General features: G+C 35.2%; 1 protein-coding gene across 6 annotated transcripts in view; it reads left to right on the forward strand.

Annotated features, from left to right (window-relative positions):
• The window catches only part of Ric8b (RIC8 guanine nucleotide exchange factor B), a 108,605-nt gene that overhangs the window by 44,081 nt on the left and 38,619 nt on the right, over nt 1–25,905 (forward strand). For all 6 annotated transcript variants that reach the window (XR_013091244.1, XR_013091245.1, XM_076855066.1 and 3 more), the window contains exons 4-6: nt 5,884–5,978; nt 17,769–17,997; nt 18,731–18,826. Coding sequence is in view for 4 of the 6 variants with exons in the window: in XM_076855066.1 (XP_076711181.1) it covers nt 5,884–5,978; nt 17,769–17,997; nt 18,731–18,826 (420 nt within the window). In the remaining 2 variants the exon portion in view is untranslated. The remainder of the gene's footprint in view (nt 1–5,883; nt 5,979–17,768; nt 17,998–18,730; nt 18,827–25,905) is intronic.

The following is a 25,905-nucleotide window of genomic DNA, read 5'->3' on the forward strand; positions in this document are numbered from 1 at the left end:
CTCCCTCCCTACTCCTTGTCTCCTCTTTCTCTCCCTTTCCTAGAGATAGTATATTTGAAAAGGTTGAATGATTCCTTTAGCAGGACATAAAGTTAGCTGTAGAAAAGTTAATTGAAATGGCCTTGTCTTCTTCCTGCTTCAACATTTTCCTAAATCTCTGTTGATGGAGGAGAGCATGTTAATCTATGGGTCCTTTATGTAGTACACATTTCCCTGTCTGGTGCTTCCTAAGTATCAATGCAGGGTAATAAGGAAGTACAAGGACCAGTAGACTTGATAGAGCCAGATAACTAAGTGCAAACAAAAATACATGTTTTTAAGGAGTCAAAAGATGCTGTTTGAATGAGATAAAACAGTGAGTGCTCACAGAAGTTATTGAGAATGTCACACTGTAACAGAAAGGTTAGTTCCCTCATTATTTAGAGACTTTGAAGGAAATGTAGAAAAGGATAGGATATTACTTAAAAATAAAGCTTCAAGCTGTGCATTTTTTTCTTGTTGAATAAATTTTCCCACAAACATTAAGTATCCAGTTCGTGCCACCTTTTATGTTAGATACACAGAATGCAAGGTAAAACATCACTGTCTTCAAGGCAGTAAAAACCTAGTAGAGAAATTAGTCATGTAAACACACAGGTGGAGCCGGACATGGTAGCACACACCTATAATCCTTGCAATTCTGTAGACTGAGGCAGGAGGATCACAAATTGAAGGTCAGCCTCTGCAACTTAGTGAAACCCCCATCTCAAAATAAAAAAATAGAGCTGGAGATATAGCTCAGTGGCAGAGCACTCCTGGGTTCAATTTCCAATTGCTGCTTCCCCTCCCCCAAAAAACTCTACACAAGTGGTTGTGTGGTTCTGTCTTGGTACATTTTATGTTGCTATCACAGAATACCAGTCTGATAATTTATAAATAATAGAGGTTTATTTTGCTCATGGCTTTGGAGTCTATATGAAGTCCAAGATCTAGGGATCATAACTGGTGAGGTCTTTTTTCTAAGGGAGCATATGGTGAAAGAGCATGCATGTGTGTGCATGAGAGAACCTGTGAACATATAAGGGTGCTAGGACTCACCAGAATTTATCCTAACCCACTCCCATTATAATAGCATGAATCCATTCATACATGACCTAAACATTTCTTAAAGATCCTACCCACCCAGTACAGTTAAATGAAAACTAGATTTCAATATGAAGTTTGGAGGGAACATTCAAAATAAAGCAAGCTGTTTGTAATATTATATTATTATTTTCTATATTTTCTGTATGCTTAAAAACAATAATCACTTCAGCAGTGAACAGCAGCTTCAGGTGCTGTATATTCTGGATCTTTGGGCTTTTTCTCTGGCATTGATTAGAAAGGTTAAAGTTTGAATAAAAAGAGAGGAAAATGGATATTTTTTTTCTAAATAAAATTAAATCTTCCACAGTTTGCAAAGGAGGGGGAAAAAGATTTCATATAATAACGGAGTCTGTAATTAAGAAGCAAAGCCTTTGTAAAAAAATTCCAAAGAATTTCATAATTTTTATCTTGCTTTTACTATTATCTGATTTTAATTTCCACTATTACAACCAAACCTACTTTCTCACTTTTTCTTCCCCTGCTCTTTGTTCTGAGGGATTTTCCCCCCTCAACCTTTGGAAGTGATATCATTTTAGAGTAGCAAATGTTGATATCCTAAAGATACAAAAACTAAATCATGAAGCAAGTAAATAACAGTTGTAAAAGCTGTGATTATATACTGTTTTATAAGAGCAATCACATTCAGTCCTTCTGGTATTCTGGTGAGCAGCATTATTAACCCCACTTAAGAGATGAGGACATCAGAGATTGGAACATTGAGAAAACTCACACAGCAGAGTAACCAACAGTGGGAAGTAGTGACCACAATAACCTCTGTTAAGTAAGATTTCTTAAATAATAGCATTGCTTTAACAGCTATTTATTGAAACATTGACTGATGGTATAGAATAAAAATCTAGAAATAAACCTGCATATCTGCAGTCAACTGGTTTATGATACAGGTGACATGAAAGTACAGTGGGGTTTTTCACAAATAGTACTGGATCATTTGTATGGAAAAAAACCAGTTTTGAATCCTTACCTTATATTGTATACCCCAAAAGAGAAGTTGAGTTATGTGAGAGCTCTAAATACCCAGGATAAAATAATAAGGCTTTTAAAGTTTACTGCTGTGACTTTATCTCAAATAAGTTAAACCTTTCTTTTTTTGTGTAGTACTGGAGATTGAACCTAGGGGCGTTCTACCACAAAGCTGCATCCCCAGCCCTCTTTACTTTATTATTTTTAAAAATTTGGACAGGGTCCTGCTAAGTTACTGAGGTTGGCCTTGAACTTTCGATCCTCCTGCCTCAGTCTTCTGAGTTACTGGGGTTATAGGCATGTACCACCATGCCTAGCCAAACATTTCTTAAATAAGCAAATATTTCCAAATAAAATGGAATACAATATGGATCATATCTAAAGGAAAAAATTGTCCTTCATTAAAATGAGTACCTTAGAAGAAGAAAGGAAAATGGCAGCCCACTAAGTGGGACAAGATATTTGCAGCACATATGTACAATAAAATATTCAGAACTCATTAGAAAGTCTTACAAATCCATAAGGATAAATCAGTCAACCCTATAGAAAAATAGGCAAAAGGTTTAAATAGGAACTTTCAAAACAAGCTTTCCAAATGACCAAATAAACATAAGACATACAATAAAAATAGGTGTTCAGTTTTATTAGTCATCATGAAAATGCAAATTAAAACAAAAAATAACCTACATATCCATGAGAATGACTAAAGTTTAAAAAGCTGACAATATTCAGTATCAATGAAATTATAAAGAAACTATTATAAGTATAGGTTAAAACACTGACAGTACCTTATAAAGCTTGATGTATGTATGTTCCCTGTGACTCAGTATCCCCTCTCCTGGATGTATACGCGTGCATTCCAGATGACATGTAAAAAGCATGTTTATTGCAGCACTTGTTAGAATACCCCCCAAACATTCAACAATTAAAGTGTCATCAAGAGTAGGATGGAGCTGGGGCTGTGGCTCAGCAGTAGAAATCTTGCCTAGCATGCATGAGGCACTGGGTTCAATCTCCAGCACCACATTAAAAAAAAAGCACACACACACTAAATAATAAAGGTATTGTTGTCAATCTACAACTAAAAAATATTTTTTTAAAGAGTAGGATAGATAAGTTAATGATAATACATTTATACACTAGAACACCGTATAGCAGTGCTTTCTTAACCCATCTGTGGTGGAGGGACAAGATTTTTTTCCCTAGCTGTCAGAATGAAAGTCTTGTATGATCCAATATTACACACAATGTCAAAATGCTCAAAAAGTTTATAAATGTTCCTGCGATACCTTCTGTACTCATGACTTTGAAGATGAGTGACAAACAGGGTGTGGACCAACACCACACTTTGTATAGCGCTGCTCCCAAGCAGTGGAAAAGAAAAAACTAACTACATACAACAACATGGGTGAATCTCACAGTCGCTGGCAAGAGGGTCTATACTTTATGGGTCCATTCATGTAAAGTTCAGTGACAACACTAACCTGTGATATTAGAAGTTAGGATTACTTTTCAGGAGCAAAAGGCTGTCATTGGAGGGAGTGTGAGGAGAATTCTGGGGTTCTTAATCTTGGCCTTGCATGATTTTTTTATTGATGTGCTCATTTTGTGAGAAGTTATCTAGCCACACACTTATAATTTGGGCATTTTTCTGCTTATTCATATTATACAACATTTACATTAAAACCTGTTGATCATGGGCTGGGGCTGGGACTCAGTGATAGAGCACTTGCCTCACATGTATGAGGCACTGGGTTTGATTCTCAGCACCGCATATACATAAATGAATAAAATAAAGGTCCATCAACAACGAAAAAAATATTTATAAAAAAACAAAACTGTTGATCACCTATTAAAGCAGTGCCCTCATCTTCATGAGGGTAATAGATTAGTGGAGAAAACAAAGATATATGAGTAAGTAAACAAATGTGAAGTTACAAATTATGGTTTCATGAAAAGAAATCTTTAAGATAGAGAATCATGAAGGAATATACTTAGATCAGTGATCAGAGAAGGGGCTTCTCTAAGAAGATGTTTTAGCTGAGATCTGAAGGATGAAAAACAATCAGCAATGTAAAGAGCAGAGGCAAATAATCCAGTCATTTCAGAAGTTGTTTTGAGTAGAGAATGGAGAGAACTTAGTAAATGTTGGGTAAAAGAGAGCATTGCAGTGAGAAAGTATAACTTGGGAATAGGTGTTATTAAAAACTAGAAAAGGAGGAGATGCAATGGAAAGTAGGATTTGGGTTTGCAGTTACAAATAACAGAAAGACCAAAATGGATACTTTTGCAGGAGGCTTGTCACTATCAGCATGAGAAGAGAAAGAGTGTTATATATAGAACAAAAGGAAGTAGATCCCCCAGTTAATTTTCAAAACCCAGGAAAATGTGACCTTATCAAGAGTTTAGTAATAGTTGAGTTTGGCATGGGTTTTAGTATACCTCATGTAATTTGTGGTAAGTGAAAGTATATTTACATATAGAGAATTTTCACCCAAGCATTTGGGGATGGATGATGAACCCTGCAGTCTCAGTGCCTCTGGCATTCCACTGGTCCCTCTTTCTCCTTTCCCTCTCTTCCTACCCATACAGTTGTTTTTTCACTTCACAGTCTCACTCTTTGACTTCTTCCCCCACACCCTCACATATTTTATTGAAAGTTTTAAAGCATTTTTATGCATGACATTTTCTTTAACTTAATCCTAAGAGCCTTGTGTTTGTGGAGATGCATGTGGGGAAACCAAGGTTCAGGAAGCTGTATGAATTGTTTTAGGTCAGAAGGTAGGCTTCTGACTCCATATCCAGTACTTTTTCCATTAATACCTTCATCTCTTGTAAATGTACATGTTTTTAAAATATTATCACCCACATAAGTAATGAAAGTTTACCCTGTATGCTAGATGAGAGACATCTCCCTTAAAGGGCCTGTGTGTATGTGTTTGTATATGTATGTATATAGTATATGTATGTGTGTGTGTGTGTGTGTGTGAGAGAGAGAGAGAGAGAGAGTGAGTGAGTGAGATATACTTCACTTTACATGGACTTGAAATCAGGTATATGCTAAGAAATTTTTGAAAATTTTAACAGTATTTCAAGTGTTTAGAGCTTTCTGAAGTATGGCATATCCAGGATCTCTATCTTAATTATCTCTAATTTCCTGTGTCATATTAATTTCTTAAGAGCTAGGACCTTGATGCAGATGGTTGTTTCTTTAATACCATTGCCAACGGTTGTTTTTGGCAAAGTAGGAGGAGATAAACTCAGATCACTTTTTTTTTGACTCACTTTCTGGTAGTTTTGTAGGAACTGGGAGATTAAGAGGATTGATCAAAATGAAGTTGATGAACTATTTTTGAAAGTTGAGAGCAGACATTTTTTATTCAGGATGTACAACCAACTCAAAATAACTATTCCAATTTGAACTTTGATAATGATTAGTGAATTGGAGCAGTTCATCAGAGAATGAAAGAATCTTGACTTTCTGAAAATGAAAAATAAAACAAAATGAGTAGAATTGAATCTTCATCAAAGGTAAAACAGAGTGGCTAGATCAGAAACTCACTGGTGTCAGCTATTACTGGAAGTGGTTGGAGTTGTTGAAATAAGATAGTGACCATTTACTTAGTAGTGCCTTGGGAATTCTTTCTAGAGTATCCTGCTGTCTCCCTGTATAGTGTAAGAAGGTTTGGAGGAACAGGTGTTATAGTAATGTACTGGACTTTTTCCTTAAGGCATTCATCTCCCAATTTTTCCTCTCCTTTTCTTTTTTGACCATAGAGTGACTCTCATCAGTTCCGTGTCATGGCAGCTGTCCTTCGCCACTGTTTACTAATCGTAGGTCCAACTGAAGACAAAACAGAAGAGTTGCACAGGTGGGTATTCTTTGTATTGATATCTCAGTGAAGGGTATCATTAGATCTTGTTTTTTTTAATGCATTTAATTTCAATCATTATAAGCACAAGAAAATGGAAATGTTATAGTAAATCAGGTTATTGGTAGGTCAGAAATTGTAACAACTTCCTGATGAGAAATTTTCATTCTGTCTTCTTTGACTTCATTATGTTAAAATCCAACAAGAGAAGAGAATTTGAAATTTTGTTGTATTCCATCATAAGCCCCAGAACAACCAATAATAAACATATCATACAAGTTATTGAATACTTTTTTTGTATGGCATTATTCTGAGTGCTGTTTAAAATCAACTTCTAGGATCGTGATGTAGATCAGTGGTAGAGCACTTACCTAGCATGTGTCAGATCTTAGGTTTGGTCCCCATCACCGAATATGTGCCCGTGCACACACACAAGATTAACTGCTTTTTTTTTTTTTTTTTTTTTTTTTTTTTGAGAGAGAGAGAGTTTTTTAATATTTATTTTTTTAGTTTTCAGTGGACAGAACATCTTTATGTTATTTTTATGTGGTGCTGAGGATCGAACCCAGCGCCCTGCACATGCCAGGCGAGTGCGCTACTGCTTGAGCCACCCCAGCCCAATTAACTACTTTTAATCATCATACCAACCTTATGAGTGAGGAACTACTATCTTCACGTTTCAATAAATGAGGAAACTGAAGCATAGAGAGATCAAGCAATTAATTTCTCCAAGATGGCAGTCCTAATAAGTTGAAAGAGCTAGGATTTAACCCTGGCTTTTAATTACAATACTCGAGTAATACTTGTATTAATTTCATTTCAAGAACATTTCTCTTAAAATGACATATACTTACGCATTGATAATTTTTAAAATAATTTATAAAAATAGGGTCACAATGTCTAGTATTAAAATATATTAAAATAGTTAAAAATTTTGTGGCTTGTCTGTTAGAAAATTAATAGGCTGATGTTAAAATTTATTATTCTCTGGGGCTGGTGATATAGCTCAGAGATAAAGTACTTTCCTAGCATGTACAAGGCCTGTGTTCCATCTCTAGCACTGGGGAAAAATACATATATATGCGTGTATTTTCTCTTGAGAAAAACTAAGTTAGAATTAATGCATTTTCTAGTTTTCTTACTTTCTATTCGAGATCAAATTTGTAGCAATAGGACTTCATACTTTATCATAAGACTATTTGTACTTTATAAGAATATGAATGGTATCCATTTTTTAATATATATATATATATATATTTTACAAATAGTAATTTAAGCAGTAAAGATATATTCAGATTTTCAAAGAAACAACTTTGGCATTAACTGATTCATGAAAAAATTAACATGGGTTCCTCTTTTGAGCACTTAAAATTTTATTTTCTACTTTTTAAGCACTTAAAGTTCCATTTTTCAAAATATGGCTCAATTAAAAACTGCATAGAAACAACCAGAGTACAAATAAAACATACCCTTGTTATTTTTCAGTCAAATCAATATTGTTTTAGTTACTTTTGGCAGGTATATTATTTAACATTGAACTGAGTTTGTAGGTATGTTATCTTTAGTCTCTGCTCTATGAGCTTTCAAAATATTGTTTTCTTCATATTCTTGAACTAGGGTTTTGGCTCAGCGGTAGAGTGCTTGCCTTGTACTTACGGGACTCTGGGTTCAATCCTCAGCACCACATAAAAGTAAATAATAATTTATTGTAGTTGGAAATAAAGGTATTGTGCCCAATTACAACTAAAAAATAAATATTTGAAAAAAAAAAAGCATATTCTTTTTTCTGCAGCTATAGATCTTTCTTTCAACTTTCTTAAAATTGTGCCCTTAAAAATTAATCAGGTTGTTGGGTGTGGTGGCACACATCTGTAATCCCAGTGACTCAGGAGGCTGAGGTAGAGAATCTTATTTGAGGTCAGCCTCAGAAACTTATAGAGATCCTAAGTAACTTAAGTGAGACCGTGTCTCAAAAAAATAAAAAATAAAAAAATAAGGCTGGGAATGTGGCTCAGTGGTAAAAGCACCCCTTGGTTCAATCCCCAGTACCAGAAAAATTAAATAAATAATCAGGTTAACTGCAATAAATCATATCCTAAAAAGATTTTTATAAACCATTTTCACCCACTGTAATTTTTTCATACTTCAGAGACACTAGAAATCTAAACTGTAAACACTAATATTAAAAGAAAATTGACATAAACTCAAGTAAATGGACTTTCTTTTTGGGGGGGGAATCAGATATAAGTTAAGGATGTGAGGGGAAAGAATTTTGATACTAATTGTTATGCTAGTTAAAAATATATTGGTAAGGATTTCTCTGTAGAATGAATTTAATATCTAATAACAGCATAATATTTGTCAAAAAGAGAACATAATTTCATAGTTTTTTTTTTTTTAATCAAATATTTTGGTTTTTACAGTTCTGGGGATCAAACCCAGGGCCTTGTACATGTTAGGTAAGCACTTCAGCCCTCAGCTATACTCCCAGCCACTAAAATCAAATTTTTTAAAAAGACTACTTTTTTTCTTTGTGATGTTTCCTTTTTTCTTTAAACATGCCTTTATTTTAAAAGTTGCTTTGATAAAAATCTAGACTTTACTGTAAATAAGTAAAGTAAAATAAGAGCCACAGACAAGATTATGAATATTTCTCAAAGGCTTTCCTGGAAAATTGAGGTTGCTGCTGACTTAGCTCTTTGTCTATAATGGTCCTACATGTCCCTTTAATTGGAATTAAAGTGATTAGTATCATTTTGAGCAGTAATGACTTTAGGCTAATCCACTTAAATACAGAGAAAACTGCATCAACCACAAGAGCTATTTTAGGAACTTACTAGAATTATAAATCTATTAAAATCTGCTCTCTGAAGCAACTCTGAAAATAATTTCTGTGTGTGTTTGTATGCACATGCATGCAAAGTATACATATGTAATGCTTAATTTTTTAAAAATAAGAATGTTTCAAAGTCATCTCCCATTCTCCTCCCCCCATTCGTTAGTTATTTTTCTCTGTGTGTGTGTGTGTGTGTGTGTGTAAAATACTTTGTTTCAAAGAAAAATGTAATATATGAGTAATCATAGATAGACTCGTTTATGGTTGTACATTATCAAACCCGTAGGATTATGATGATGATTAAATGAGAAGTTCATAAAGCACCCTGTCCCCAGTGCTGAATAAGCTCTTAGTAAACAGGAGCTGCTGCCACTGCCGCCACATTACTTTTTTTTACTGTTATTAAAGTAAGATTATTGGCTCTTAGATCTAATACTCAGTTCTAATTTTTTTAAAGTTGTTTCTTTGAAAAATGATAAAAATAAAATAGTTTTTGGATTTTGACCTTTTATTTAGAACATATTTGTATGTTTATCCTGTAATCGTAAAGAAATTCATTTTCCATTATTTTGAGTATTTTTCTGAAGTCAGATATATTCAGTGAACAGCATGTCCAAAGCCTATAAAGGTGATGCAGAAGAGTGACTGAAAAGCCTGGCAACTTTTTCTGGCAGGTTGTCTCTTTTTATAAAGTGGCTGGGTTTTGTTGTTGTTGTTTTGTTTTTGTTTTTGTTTCAGATTAATCAAAAGGACATGAGCATAGAGATAAAATGAGAGCTCACAAAAACAGCAGACCTTGACCTTCATTTCCACTAATCAACGTTTTAGTTAGTTTTTCTGTTTGTTCCATTTCATTCCCTTTTGTCTGTGCTTATGGTAACAAGAATGTTGGTGATATTATCCACCTTTTTTGATACATAAAAAGACATCCTAATTCTGTTTCATCTCTTCTGTTTGTCTGAAAATATTTTCAGCACTTCTGTCCATAATCAATAAGCTTATGCATAAACTTAGCCCCCAAAAGTTGTGTGGGATGTGGATTTGTTTTATTTTGGAGACAAGAGGGAAGCAGGGAATGTCTTATACATTGATAAGGAGAGAGGACCAGATCTGATTTAATTTTAATTTATTTTGGGCTTTCAATTTAGTTTCTTTTAGTCACTTGAGTACATCTACAAAGCTTTTTGTGGTTTTTTTCCTTGTTCTTTGTTTAAATTAATTCATTTTGTCTCACATACCAATGGGACAGTTCAGCTCCTGACTTGTTATTGCAATGCTAAACATTATGTCTTACACATGACACACTTTCCCCCTCCAATTTTTAATATTGTGCTTTACACTTATAAAATTTGCCATCTTTAACAATGATTAAGCATATAGTTCAGCGTTAAATACAGTGTTGTGCAACCATCACCACCATTCACTTCTACAGCTCTTTTCATCTTGTAAAACTGAAACTGTACCCATTAAACAGTAACTTCTCATTCCTTCCTCTCCTTAGCCCCTCGTAACCACCATTCTACTTTTGGTCTTTGTGGCTTTGGCTGCTCAAGTGTAAACTCATACAAGATTTGTCTTTTGGTGGCTGACTTTTTTCACTTAGAATAATGCCCTCAAGGTTCATTAATGTTGTAACAAAAGGCTGCATTTTCTTTCTTTTTAAGGCTGGATAACATTATAGATATATACCACATTGTAGGTATATATGCTTGGGTTGATTCTACATTTTTACTGTTGTTACTAATGCTGATATGAACATGGGTATACACATATTCCTTGAAGATCCTGTGTTCATTTCTTTTTGTGTGTGTGCTGAACTCAGAGCTTTGTGCATGCTAGAGCATTGAGCTACATCCCCAGTCTGTGTTAATTTCTTTTGTGTGGTTTATGCCTAGAAGTGGAATTGCTAGATTGTATGGTAATTAAGACTATTTTTAATTTAGGGAGTTTTGTTTGTTTTTCGTTTCTTTCTTTCTTTCTTTTTTTTTTTTTTTTTTTAATGTGGTGTTAGGGATCAAACCCAGGGCCTTATGCATGCTAGTGAGTGTTCTACTGTGAACTACATCTCCAAAGCCTGTTTTTAGTTTTTTGAGGAACCTCCATACTATTTTTTCACAGATGCTTTCCCATTTTGCAATCCCTCAGCAGTGTGCAAGGATTCCAGTTTCTCCACATCCTTGCCAACAATTTTATTTATTTTGTTTTGTTACAGTAGCTAAACTAATGGGTGTGACGTGGTATCTCATTATGGTTTTGATTTTCATTTTCCTAATGATTGGTGATGTTGAGCATCTTTTTATGTGCTTATTAGCCATTTATGTCTCTTCTTTAGAGAAATGTCTATTCAAAAACTTTGCCCATTTTTGAATTTTTTGTGGTACAGGGGATTTATGCCAGGTTTGCTCTACCACTGAGTTGTACTCCCAGCCCCTTTTTATTTTTGAGACAGGTTTCATAAAATGTCTCAGGTTGGCATTGAACTTGTGATCTTCCTGCTTCAGCCTCCTGAGTTGCTGGGATTAAAGGTGTGCCCCACTGAGCCTGATTTAAATCACATTGTTCATTTTATTATGTTGAGTTTAGGAGTTCTCTGTATATTGTCTTATATATAATATGCAAACATTTCCTCTCATTGGGTCTATTGCCTTGTTAATCTGTTGTTATTGTCCTTTTGTGGTACTGGGAATTGAACCCAGTGCTCTGCCACTGGGTTACACCTCCCTCCTTCCCCTGTTTTCCCTGCCCCCTCTAGTTTTGACACCAGGTCTCACCACTTAAGTTGCTGAGGCTAGTTTTGGAACTTGTGATCCTCCTGCTTCAGGCTCCCCAATAGTGGGAATTATAAGCATGTGCCACTGTTCCTTTTGTTGCCTGTGTATTTGGTGTCATGTCTAAGAAATTATTGCCTAATCCAGTAGGTGAGAGTCCAGCGTCATTCTTTTTGTGTGTGTGTTATTTTTTGTTTTGTTTTGTATTTTTGGTTGTCATTGGACTTTATTTTATTTATTTATTTGTGGTGCTGATAATTGAACCCAGTGCCTCACACATCTAGGTGAGCACTCTACTACAGTCCCAGCTCCCAGCTTCATTCTTTTGCATGTGGATATCTAGTTTTCCTAGCCACCATTTGTTGAAAAGACTGTGCTTTCCCTGTTGAATGGTCTTGGCACCATTGACAAAAATCATTTGACTATATATGTAAGGGTTTATTTCTGGGATCTGTTCTGTTCCATTTGTGTGTCTGCCTTTGGGCCAGTACCACATTGTTCTAATTACTATAGCTTTGTTTTTTTGTTTGTTTGTTTTTTAAAGTTAGTTTTTATAATTTTGTTTAATTTTTTTATGTGGTGCGAAGGATCAAACCCAGTACCTAACATGTGCTAGTCAAGTGCTCTACCCATCCCTAGCTTTGTTAAGTTTTAAATCAGCGTTTTTCTTTTCCTTTTTCTTTTTTTCCTTCAAATCAGTTTTGGCTATTTGGAGACCCTTAGATTCCATATAAATTTAAAGATGAGTTTTCTATTTCTGCAAAGAAATATCATTTGGATATTGATAAGGATTATATTCAATTTGATACTATGGAGTATTGACATCTTAATGGTATTGTCTTCTAATCATCATGAATGATACACTTTTAATAAATTTTTTAATGGAATAATTTTATTTCTGTTTGTATTTATTAATTGAGCACTTAACATTGTTAGGCACCATTTTGAGATTTAGGGCAACAAAGATGAATTCAGTGCAGTGTCTGTTCTCTAGTGATCACTGATTATTTACTTACTTATTTGTAAATAAATAAGTACATTTTTTTGGTGAGTGTTGTTTCAGATATGAACAAGCTTATAGGTGTTTAGAAAAAAGGGAGTTTACTTTTTCTGGAGAGATCAAGGAGAAGGGGGGTTTTATTTTGTTTTGTTGTTTTTATTGAAGTTCTCAGCTCTTTAACCTGATTTTCTGTAGATAACAGTTATCTAAAGAGCTCCACAATGCATGCCCTGCAGGAACATAGTCACTAAGTGAGGAAATAAGACATAAATATTATGAAAAGTGGAATAAAAATTCAGGACAACAATAGAAATATATTATAAGGTAGTTTTTGAGTAGTTTCCCAGTGAATTTTATTCAAATAATAATTGCTAACTAAAGTAATGGACAAGCCCACTGTGGTCCGGAATTCATCATTCCAGAGGAAATCTTCCTCACTCATACTCTTCCTATTCTCCATCCTCTTCCACACCTCTGCTGATTACTTTTTATTCTATCTAGAAGCTCCTTGTAAGGGGTTTACTTTTCCCCGCCTCCTGTCCCTAAACATTGGTTCATCATTTCAACCTCTTTCTTTTCCCTCATTACCATGTCCTGCCAGTCTCAACATACCCATTCTAGATCTGACAGACCACCTCCATTACAGTTGCATACTCAAGCTAATGAACCCTATGGGTAAATTTTATGTAATCTGACAGATCAAAGCAAATGTCTGCTTAAAATTTTCTTATGGCTCCTCTCTGTCTTAAGGAATAAAAGAAGTCTTTTTAAGGGGGTGGGGAATTCACTGTCCATTTATTTTTGATCTGCAGCCTCATCTGGGAAATCTCTTCTTCCTAGTCAGTCCTCTTGCATCCTCTGTTCATGATTTTATCAAATCTTTGATGTGAAATTTCAGCTCTTACCTCAAGATACTACTATGCATATGTTTACAAATGGGGAGCACCTGATACAAGATTCAGGCTGGGTACCATTGTCAGTGTATTTATTAAATGTTAGTAAAACTTCTTTTCACCTTTTTAGATAAAAATTAAAAAATAGAATCTGCACTCCAGTGGATCATTTTATGTGCCATTATGGTTGCATATGCCCCACACCACTTTGCAGTTTAGACTTATTATTTCCATGGATTTACCCTATATTCATTCTTTATCTTACCATAACCAGGCTTCTTCATCTACTGCTTGCCAGCACAACTCTGGTTTAAGGTCATCAATAAACTATCTTATCATAGGGAGAGAAGGGCAGAGTAGTTTGAACACAGAGTCATCTTCTGCCTACTTGCTGGCCTGCCTTCCAGCCTTTCTTCCTTCTTTTCCATTCTTCCTTGAGGAGAAGGAAGAGGATCACAAAAGAGCCTGAATAACCAAAGCAGCTTTGAGCAAGAACAATGTGAGAGGCATTTGATTTCATAATATATTGCAAAGCTGCAATAATCAAAACACTTTTTTGCATAAAAACAGACATTCAGATCAGTGAAACAGAATAGAAAGCCTGGAAATAAACCCATACATATACAGTCAACTGTACTTTAGCAGGGATGCCAAGAATACACTAGACCCTTACCTCACACCATACACATTCAAAATTGATTAATTACTTAAATGTAAAATCTGAAACAATAACTCTTAGAAGAATATTTAGGGGAAAAGCCTAGGCCCTAAATAGGCATTTCTCCAAAGAAGAGAGATAAATGGCCAATAGATAATGAAAAGTGTTCAGCATCACTAATCTTTAGAAAAGTGTAAATCAAAAGCACAGTAAGCACTTCACATGTGTTATAATGGCTATTATAAAAAAAATAACAAGGGTTACTGAGGATGTGTAGAATGGGGAATTTTTGTATGCTGTTAGGAACAATGTAAACTACTATTGTGGTGTAGACATTATAGAAAACAGTAGAGAGGTTCCTCAATAAATTAGAAATAGAATAGAATTACCATTTTTGATCTAGCAATCCCACTTTGGGATATATAGCTAAAGGAAATAAGATCAATATCTCGAAGAGACATCTGTATTCCCATGTTCATTATCACCATTCACAATAGCCAGGATATAGAAACAAATATCTATCAGCAGATGATTGAACAAAGAAAATGGGGCATGTACATATAATAGAATATTATTCAGCCTTAAAAAAATTCTGTCATTTACAACAACATAGGTGGCTTTAGAAGACAGTATAATAAGTTAAATCAGACATAAAAGGACAAACACTTCATAATCCCATGTTTATGAGGAATCTAAAATAGTGACACTTATAGAAGCAAATAAGACAGTAGTGGGGGTGTGGGTGTGAGTTGCGGGAGGTATCCTCCAAGGAACACAGAATTTCAGTTATAAGTTCTGGAGATCTACTGTACACATACAGCTTGTAGTTAACAATACTGTTTTGTATAATTAAAATCTGCTGAGGGGGTAGATCTTAGGTGCTTTTACTATAAAAGAAAAAATTATTTTAAAAAACTTCTTTTTAATAAAGTAGAAGGGAAGTCATTTGGAGATCTTAAGATTTGTTTTAATAGACTTTCCAACCTTGAAAAAAAGATGTGAACCCCAAATATAAAGAGCATTTGACCAGAAAGATTTATTAATGTCTGTAGACATACATGGGATATTAGCATGCTCATCATTGTTATTTGGTGTTAAATTTTGTTTAGTTCAGCGATTGATAGAGGACTAGATTTTAGATTGTCTTCCCTTTGCCACAAAGCTTTAATTGGGCTTTACGGAGCTCTTAAATAGACCTTGCTTTTGAATCTGCATATCAGGAGGGGGCTGGGAGCCAGAGCTGGAGGATGTCATGTCCCAGTGATTAATGATCTCTAGGAAGCTGAAAAGGAGAGAGTAATATACACAGTATTTCTACCCCCTGGAGTAGGAATGCAAACACCATTGTGCAAATCTGTGCATAGTCACTGACTTCCTGGTAGCTGGAGAATTTCATATACTCTTCTACCACAAATAAAACTGTCAGAGAAGTGACAGAGCTCAAAAAGCTGGCCTTCCTTACTTAAAAAGAATAGCTCAAACACAGTGAGCCAGAAAATTAATTTTGTAGTTGTTTGGGAACCCAGTTGTTTAATAAGAAATGAGAATATGGGAACTTTTCTTGAAAAGCCTAAATCCTCCAAATATTTGTTGATTCCAGCCCTACATGTGGTTTCTTAAATTTCCTGAATTCCTGGAAACTGTTTAAATTTAAACAAATTTAAAGGGGAAACATTTTTTTGTAATGAAATGCCCTATCTTTAACTTTTCAGTCTGGTCTTTGATAGATTTAGAGAATCATACTGTTGATGGAGTCCAGCGCCTATTGTCTTATAGTTAGGGGGGAAAAAAAATTCTAACATTTCAGAATGGTTTGTATAGTTTTAGAAAGTCACTCTTAGGTAGTCTTTTTTTTTTTCCCAGTGAATTTATTGTATTTAATAGCAATTTCCAGATGCTTATTAAATCAGAAATGAACCATTTTAAACTATAAATAAGTTTGCAAAAAATTTTTAAAAGAAGGTTTGTGGGGAAAGCATTATATTTCAACTACCTTTGATTATTTACAAATAACCAAAATTAGACGTTGTGTAATAGAAATAGGGGTAGATTTTAGTGAGAACACCCAAATAACTTGTATTTTATCAAGAACTGTTTATTTATAGACTGGATAAATTATTTTTTGCTCATATTTCATATTTTAATGCTCTATACATTATTCCTCATTATTCTGCATTGATTGTTTAATTTTCAAACAGATTTATTACCAATTTTTATTTTTCTATAACATAAAGAGAAAGGAAGTATTTATTCTTGGAGGGATAGAACCACAATTCATGGCAAAGGAAATAAAAACCTTGGTGTTTTTATTTTCCTATTTTTTTAATAGTGTCACTATAATTTAAATTTTAGACTATGATGATCTAAATTAAGACAGTATCAGATAGTTTAAGCCCTGAACTTGGTTTCCAAGTGGTTAGACTTTTAAATTGCATTTGCAAGAGTTTATTTTTAGTCAGGATGTGGTTATTTTTAGAACTGCTTCTCTGTCACTAGGAAATGTAATGCCTGTCTTTCCATTGTTGTTTATCAGGAAGTTCTGAGGCTCAGGCATTTAAGATCCAGTTAGTATATAATACTACCTTTTCTTTTAGATGAAAATATGAAATAATACCTGAAGGGAAATATGCTCATTGAGAACATGTCTAAGTTTTAAACGGTTAGTGTCATTTTTCTTGTACACTGAGTGCAAGATTTTCAGGGAATGCCAAAAATACAAGGTTTGAGTTCCCCCTACTGGTGCATTTCAAGCTCATGTATAACCAAAAGGCCTAGGAGATGGAGATTAGAAATGAGGCTATTTCTAATCTTATCATTTCTGATGAGAGAGAAAAGAAACACCATTTTCCTTTTTTCTGTAAATGTCTTACACAAAATGGGATGACTTAAAAAATTGTATTTGTACATCTAGAAAGAACAAAATTTAGTACTACAGTGTTGTCAGTCTATTGTGATAAGCTGCTTATATGCATTTCTTCTTGAATGCTTTATGGTGTAAGCTAAGGAATAATAAAACACCAGTGGAAGCCGGGTGTGGTGGCACATACCTGTAATCCCAACAGCTCAGGAGGCTGAGGCAGGAGGATCTTGAGTTCAAAGCCAGCCTCAACAACTTAGCAGGGTGCTAAAGCAACTCAGTGAGGCCCTGTTTCTAAATAAAATGTATAAAAGAGCTGGGGGTGTGGCTCATCGGTTAAGCACGCCTGAGTTCAATTCCTGGTACCAAAAAAAAAAAATTAATTAAATTAAAAAGAAATAAAACACCAGTAGATGCACAAAAGGATTTAAAACTGCCCCCTCCCCAAGAAAATGCAAAGCTAGCATTGTTGTCATAATAAATTTAAAGGGCTGGCATTAAAGCTCACTTAATCCTGTTGTAGCATTTCAGAAAGTAACCTGACATCATTTGATTTTTGTCTATCCATTTTACATCTGTTCTTCCTAATTTTGTCAAATGTATATTTGAGACAGTTTTTATTTTCTTTTAGTAAGGTCCAAGTAATATTAATGGCTTATTTTGAAAAAGAAAAATTTTAACTGACTTCTAAAAGTCACCTCTGAACTTATTATTATGTTTGCATTGTAAAGGAGTGTTCAATCAAGTTAAAATATTGTATTTTTAAATTGCTTTTCAGCAATGCAGTCAACCTTTTAAGCAATGTTCCGGTCTCTTGTTTGGATGTTCTCATTTGTCCATTAACCCATGAAGAAACAGCCCAAGAGGCAACGACTTTAGATGAACTGCCCAGTGATAAAACAGCTGAGAAAGAAACAGTTTTGAAAAACAATACCATGGAATACAATGGTATGAATATGGAAGCCATTCATGTTTTACTCAATTTTATGGAGAAGAGAATAGACAAGGTAAGGCTGATAGAGTGGAAGCCTTTGAGAAGATGCTTCTAAAGTATGTAAATGTGCCCTACATACAAACAGACCACAGAGCATGATTTTTAAATCTAAGCTTTTTTTATATAGCTGACATGTTGCTTAATTTTACTTTAGAAAGCATTTTATTGTAATATAGGATGAATTACTGAAAAGTAATGAATTTATTTGTTTAATGCTGAATATTTGTTTTTGCAACATGTTTACCAAATTTGTAACTATTGCCTGAAAATAAAGGTAAAATTAATTACTCCTTCATGTAGGTACTTTGAAAGTCTCAAAAGTAAAAATCATCCCATCAAAAACTTGATGATATTTTCTGTAATGCCTTTAAAAGACATTTAAAAAAATTTTTTTTCCAATTTTCTACTTGTGAACTGTTTATTTTCTCTCATCTGCCATTCAGTTTATCAAGTAATTATGTTAAAAGGCAGCAGGGGAGCATAGGTAGGTCACCATAACCTTTGTTTCATTTAAGCACATAACTTGAGCTGGGGGAACCCTAGAAAATATAGGAAAATCAAGGAAGGATAAAACCAGTCAATAAATATGAAGATAACTGGGGGGAAAAATGGAAATATTGTTAGGAAAAAACTAATGTATCCTGCTCCCCACCACCAAAGAAAGTGATTCATATGCTCATGTAACATGGAGGAAAGGAATACTTTCAGAAACCAAACTAATAGAGCATGTATGGTTTTCTTTGTAGGGAAGCAGCTATAGAGAGGGTCTAACTCCAGTTCTCAGCTTATTAACAGAATGTTCCCGAGCCCATCGAAACATCAGAAAATTTCTCAAAGATCAGGTAACTGCTTAATGCATAATACATCTTAAAGTTAATCTTACTGTATATGTTTTTCTTTTTTTTTTAACACAAAACTAAGAATTCTCACATAATGATTTTCAGAAAATCAGAAAAGTTGGTTTTAATCTTTGGAATCTTCCAATCAGGAAATAAGTGATCTTGCTGGGGATATAGCTCAGTGGTAGAGCACTTGCCTAGTATGTGCAGAACCATGGGTTTGAGCCCCAGTCCTGCCAAAAAAGTTAAAAACAATTGATCTTGTATAGTTTTTTGAGTTATTCATTCATTTATCCAACAAATGTTTATTGAAATCTATGTGTTGTTTTATAAGCATTGTTCTGAGTAATGGACAACAGATGAAATCTGTCTAACCCTAACCTTTGTAGAGTTTACCTTACTGTGGGGGATAAAAAGTAGATAAATATATAATGTACTGACAGGAAATGATAAGTGTTCTGCAGAAAGTTTTATAGCAGGGGAAGAAAAAGGGAATATTTAAGGGGAGAAGGGAGAGCCTCTGTGAGGAGATAACTTTTGATCAGAAAGTTGAATAAGTAAAAAAAATATCTCTGAGAATGTCTGGAAAAGGAATCTACTAGAGAGAACAAGTTCCAAGTCCCTGAGATAAGAGGATGCTTTGGGGGGCTGGGGTTGTAGCTCAGTAGTTGAGCGTTTGCCTCGCATGCATGAGGCACTGGGTTCGATCCTTAGCACCACATACATACAAACATACGTAAATAAAGATATTGTGTCCATCTACAACTAAAAAAAAAAAATATTTTAAAAGGAAAAAAAGAGGATACTTTGGTATGCTTAAGGAAAAACAAGGCAGCCTGTATGATTAAGCAAAAATACACAAAGGAGAGAGTGGTACATCAAGTAAGAGGTAAACAAGTGCCAGATAACACAGGTTATAAGGACTTTTGATTCTAAGTGAGATGAGATAACATGAGTATTTTGAGAGGAGAAGTGAAGTGATCTCATTTATATTTTAAGATTGCTCTGGCTAGGGTAGACTGTAGAGTAGACCTTATTGGAACCAGGAGACCAGCCCAGAAGAGAACTGATGGTGACAGGTTGGCATGGGGTGAAAGCAGTGAGTCCGTATGTTGGGATATGTTTTGAAAGTAGAACTTGTATAATGTGCTGATATATCAGGATATGTGTTGAGAAAGAAAGAAAAAATAATCAAAGATGACTTTTAAACTTTTTGATTATAGTTTAAATTCTAAGTCTTTGCTTGTAACAGTAACTAAAACTGACCTCTAAAATCCCAGTTTCCAGCACCTCCTCTTGGTGCTTCAATTCAGCTTTCTGTTAACCCCAAGAGGACTGGCAGTCTATTATTCGTTTTACTCCATCACTTACCTCTTATATTTTTTTTCTTGCCCAGGCTAGATCTCACCTGTAGCTCTTTACTACAATCTCTGTTTTCCATACATTTTTTTAAAATTAATTTTTAGTTGTAGTTAGATACAATACCTTTATTTTATTTATTTTTATGTGGTGCTGAGGATCAAACCCAGGGCCTTGCACATGCTAGGTGAGTCACTGAGCCACAACCTTAGCCCCTTTCCATACATCTTTAACTAGTATTTCTCATTTCTCTTCAAGTCATACTTACCTGCAAAAATCCAACAAACAGGTTAATTGCAGTCTTCTAGTTACTCTGGGCTTCCACTGAGCACTTAAATAGGGTAAAGCAATGTAGCCATATGGATTAGCCTGGCCCTAAGTGGCTCACCGGAACATTCCAGGATAATTATTTTATAACTCCTTTTCTTAAATCTCCACCATCTATTCTCTCCACACTCTCATTTGTTGACCTTACTTTCTGTTTCCATAAGAAATTGGCAAAACTTCATTTTTCACCACTGCATCTACTGTCTGTCGTATTTTTAGCATTAATACTTTGTCTCTTCCTCTCTCAGTCTTTGAATTATCCCCACTACTGTCTGTGGCCAGCATTTGTTCTGGATCCATTTCCCTTTTACCTGATGAGCTTTGTTCTATACTTATTCTTCTTCTCCCTTCTTATATTCAACATTTTTTTTTAATGTACTAGATTATTTCTGCCAACATCCAAACACATCTTCCCTCTTAAAACAACAACAAAAAAAACCTTTATATTAATCCTACTTCTCTATGTCTTCCCATTTCCCTGCTTGTCTTTATGCAGTGTTCCTAAAGAGTTTCTGTATTCCTCATTTATATTCTTTGTAGTTAACCTTTGACTCTCTCCTGGACCCTCTTTAATTAGGCTTTCATGCTTTCTACTCCAATACAAAGGTGTTTATCAAAGTCAGCAACCCAATATTGCCAAACTAATAGTTCTCAAGTCTTTTCTTTTTATTATCCAATAGCATTTGGTCTAAGTATTCCCTCTTCCTTGTAATTCTTTCTTTATGTGGTTTCTAGACACCGTAGAGAACCTCTTCTTTGATGCTTCTCATCCCAACTGTAAATGTTTGAGTGCCCCAAGGCAATACTGCCTTGTCTCATCTCTACTTTCCTGGTGATCTTATTCAGGAGTTTTGATTGGGAGTGTGCTGATGACTCCCAAGTTTTTCTCTCTAGCTGTGATCTATTTCCTAAGCCCCAGACTTACATATTGAACTGAACTGCCCACTCATCTCCTCCCATTGAATATGTAGCAGTTAACTTAAGTTTAACATGTCCCAAACTTTATATGATTTCCTATGTCCCTAACCTAGTCTTCCCCTTCGTTCCACATTTCAATATATGGTGCTACCATTCACCTCATTATTCATTTATTCATAGAATTTCCCCTAATAAATGAACCAGGTTTATTTTGTCTGTCTGTATTTATGATAAGATTTAGTAAATACTAATGCATAGTGCTGATGAAGAGAAATTAGAAAGTTGGGACTGTATGTTTAAGGAATTCACATTCCATTGAAAGAAAAGAAAGCTATAAACACATAAATAATCATCTAAGCAAGATAAACTAATCATTTGTAGTAGTTTCTAAGTTAAGACATTCTACCTTGACTAAGAGGGCTTGGTGAAGAATAATACATGAAAATGCTATATTTTCTCTATTTTATGCTTTTACAAAGATAATCTTGAGATCATCATTCAGGCAAACTGTTTAGATTTTGTTGTCTCTAACTTGAACAACCAAAACCAGCTTCTTTATAGGAAGTCTTGAGCCATGTATAATGTAGATACAAAAGCTTGTGAGGCCTACTTTCTGTCCTCAAGAAACACTACAATATAGGAAAACAGGTGAAATGTAACAGGTAAAAAGATAAAGATACAAAGTATATTAATCTGTTTTTCATTACTATAACAAAATATCTAAGGCAGACAACTATATAAAGAAAATTGCTTTACTATTTTGGCTCATGGTTCTGCAGGTCCAAGGTTGAGGGACTACATCTGGCAATGGCCTTCTTGCTAGCAGAATAAGGAGATGTAGGGCATCACTTGGAGAAGATAGAGCACTTGTGTTTGTCTCTTCTCATGTCTCTCCCCCACATCTTCTTGTAAAGCCACCAATATTCAGTTGTGGAGGCTCTACCCTCATGATCTTATCTAATCCTAATCACTTCTCAAAGGTGCCAACTCTAATCACCATAATGGGATTAAGTTTCCACCCTCTTAATGACTCATATGAAAACTTGGAGGATATACTCAAACCATATCAAGACCATTGCATTCTACCCCTGTATCTCAATGTTCAATGCAAAATACAACTTTTCCTTCCGCAATAGTCCCAGAGTTTTAACTTATTCTAGCATTAATTCAAAAGAACAGAGTTTTATCTAAGACTCAAAGTGAGCTCATTTTCTAGCTGTGAGCCTAGAATATCAAAATAAGTTATCTCCTTCCAGCATACAATGGTGGGAGGCCATTGTATACAATGGGATATACCTTCCCATTCCAAAAGGAAAGAATAGGTTAATACAAAGGGTGAATTGCCCCAAAACAAGACCAGAAACCAGCAGGGCAGACCCAAGGGGTTGGTCCCCAAGACCTGAACATTCCCACCCCTACAACTTTGCTGGTCACAACCTTACAAGACTGCATACTGATGTGGGTGGCTTTCCTGGATGGGTATGACATGTTGCTAGTTACTCTTGTCTGTCTAGGATCCTTACCTTGGTTCTACTCCCACATATCTACTATGCATCACTCCATTAGGTGCTCCTTGAAAGGGCTCTGACCCTGTAGCATATTTCTGCTTGGCTTCCCTGGCCTTCCTTTGAAATCTCAGTGAAAGCCACCTTGATTCTGTAATTCCTGCATTCTTCATGTCTGCAGAGCCAGTATTATGTAGAAGCCAAAAAGCTGTGCCTGGCCTGGGACAGGAGAGGTGGCCTAGAAGATTTGTGAAATGCCCTCAAAGCCTTTTTCAGTTGTCTTGATAGTTAACATTCCTCCTGCTAAACTTTTTAGCAAACATTCCCTTTGCCTGGTCCTCCTTGGCTATACCTTTACATTCTTTTTCTTTGCTGCTTCCTTTGCCAGAGCGTGAATTCTCTAAATCTTTCTGTTTCCTTTTGCTCCCAGCTCTTGCTGTGAATCTGACTAAAAGCAGCCAGTAATTCCCATGTCACAGCCTGAATGCTTTGTTGTTTTGAAATTTCTAGTCCATCATTATTAATTTCAGCTTTCCCTAAGTCTTGGGGCATGGATGCAATACAAATTCTTTGCAGTGGTGTAACAATAATGATCCTATTTCCAGTTTCTATTCAGATCCTCATTTTCACCAAAAACTAGTTCCATAGTCTTCTGAGCCCTTCCTTATTAGAATAGAATCTCCCATAACTATATGCTTAGAGCGTGCTAGGCATTTTTTTTTTTTTCATTCCAGCTGTCTTAACTACTGAGCTACATCCCCAGCCCTTTTTATGTTTTATTTTGAGAAAGGGTCTCACTAAGTTGCTTAGGGTCTCCTAAAATAGCCGAGGCTGGTGATGCCCCTGCCTCAGCCTCCTGAGCCACTGGGATTACGGGCATGTGCCACCATGCCCAGCTTGAGGCTTTTTAAAAAACTGCTCCTCCAAACTCTTCCATTCTCTACTCATCTCCCAATTCTAAAGCTGCCTCCACATTTTCAGGTATAGTTATAGTAGCAATGCCACTTTGGTACCAATTTTCTATATTAGTCTGTTTTTCATTATTGTAATGAAATACCTGAGGCAGGCTAACATTATGAAGAAAACTGGTTTATTCAGCACTAGAGATTTAAGGACAAACCACTGGCATTGGTTCAACTCTGATGAGAGCCACAAGGCATTGTGGCAGATGCATATGCAGGAAGAATAAATCACATCTTAAAACAGAAAGCCAAAGAATAAATAAGTCAAGTTTGTTCTTAACAACAGCTTGCTCTCACAAGAGCTTCAGAGTCCCACAGAACTTACCTTAATCCTTTCTAAGTGCAGTTCCCCAGTGGCCTAAGGACCTCCCTGTAGGCCCTACCACTTAGAGGTCTCACCATTCTCAGCACTACCAAACTAGGGACTAAGATGGACCTTGGGGTTTGCATTCAAATCATGCCCAAATCATAGCACAAGCATATACGGAACTCAACTTGCTTCTGAGGAGGGTGCCTACTGACTATGATGATCAACAAAGCAAAACTTAAAAGTACCAAATGATTGGATGTGGTAGCTCAATAGCAGAGCTACACACCAAGATCAAGAGAAAAAAAATATATATAATAGCTGATTACCCTTGATAATAGTATAAATGAAACTCTAGTTATTATGGCCAGTCATTACTGAATACCTAATTAAATCCAACTCGCATATACCCAAAGAAAATTGGTTTTGAATATTCCATATATGGACAGTTAGAAAACAGATGGTAGAAATTACTTATTCAGGTTGAATTAGTCTTGAAAGGCTTATAGAAGAGGTGTGTATTTAGTAGATTTGAAAGAAAAACTAGACACAATTTATCAAAGTAAAACTTGTTGGAGGGTAGTACTAAGGGAGAAATACATATGTAGTTGGGGAGTGGTAGAAAACAACAGCAACAATAAAATTACATTTAAAAAAAGGAACCAAAATAAATAGCTAACAACTTTTACATGGTAATATAGATTTTGCACTGTGGGACTATGGACACATGCTATATTTATTACATCTCATTCTTCTAGAAATGAGAGATAAATGGGAGTACAGTTGGCATAATCAAATAATAATTTTTTGCATAATTACTTTGTGCCTTGTATTGTGCTCTACCCTCCCAGATATATTGAAATATGAATTTTATAACATTTGGGTAAAGTATTCAATTTTCTGAGATTTAGTTTTCATTTTTTATTTATAGCCTTATCTCCAATGTTTCCAGTACTTTCTGATTCATGGTAGGCACTTAGCTATAGAAAAAGAGAGAGGCAAGGAAGAAGGTTAGTTGACTGAATAAAGTAATATTTTTCACAAAAGGTCTGGCATATAGTGGGTGCATAGTAAATTATTACTTGACTTTGTGTCTACCCTCATTTCCTAGCACAAGTCCTCACTATATAACAGCCACCTGCTATAGTTTGGGTATGGTTTGTCCTCCAAGGGTTCATGTGTTAGAAGCTTGATTCCCACAGTGGTGATGTTGGGAGTTGAGCAGTTCTTCAATCATTGGAGGAGTTGCCCTCCTGAGGGATAAAGATAACCTTTGTGAGACCCTTGAGATTTTCTGAGAGCAAGTTCTTAAAGAGTGAGCCCCCCACTGAATTGCAGCTTCCTGTTTTAAGGTATGATTTTTTTCCCTCTCACACATGTCCCTGCCATTATGATATTGTTCTCCACCTTACCAAAGCTGTCTTTGATGGATATAGCCACACAGTCTTGGAATTTGAACCTTCAGAACTATGAACTAAATAAACCTCTTTTTTTTTCATGAAATTAACCAACTCAGGTATTTCCTTATAATAATAAAACAGACTAATATATCACTTAATAGAAGTTATTGGAATTAATTCATTTTCCCTTCATTCAATAAATATTTATTGAGAACCATAATATTCCAGGCACTGGAAAGAGAGCAATAAGCAAAGAAAGAAATCCCTACCCTGTAAGTTCTGTAGAAGGGGGCAGACAGTAAAC

Source organism: Callospermophilus lateralis, chromosome 4 (genome assembly GCF_048772815.1).
Source record: "Callospermophilus lateralis isolate mCalLat2 chromosome 4, mCalLat2.hap1, whole genome shotgun sequence".
NCBI classification, from domain to species: domain Eukaryota; kingdom Metazoa; phylum Chordata; class Mammalia; order Rodentia; family Sciuridae; genus Callospermophilus; species Callospermophilus lateralis.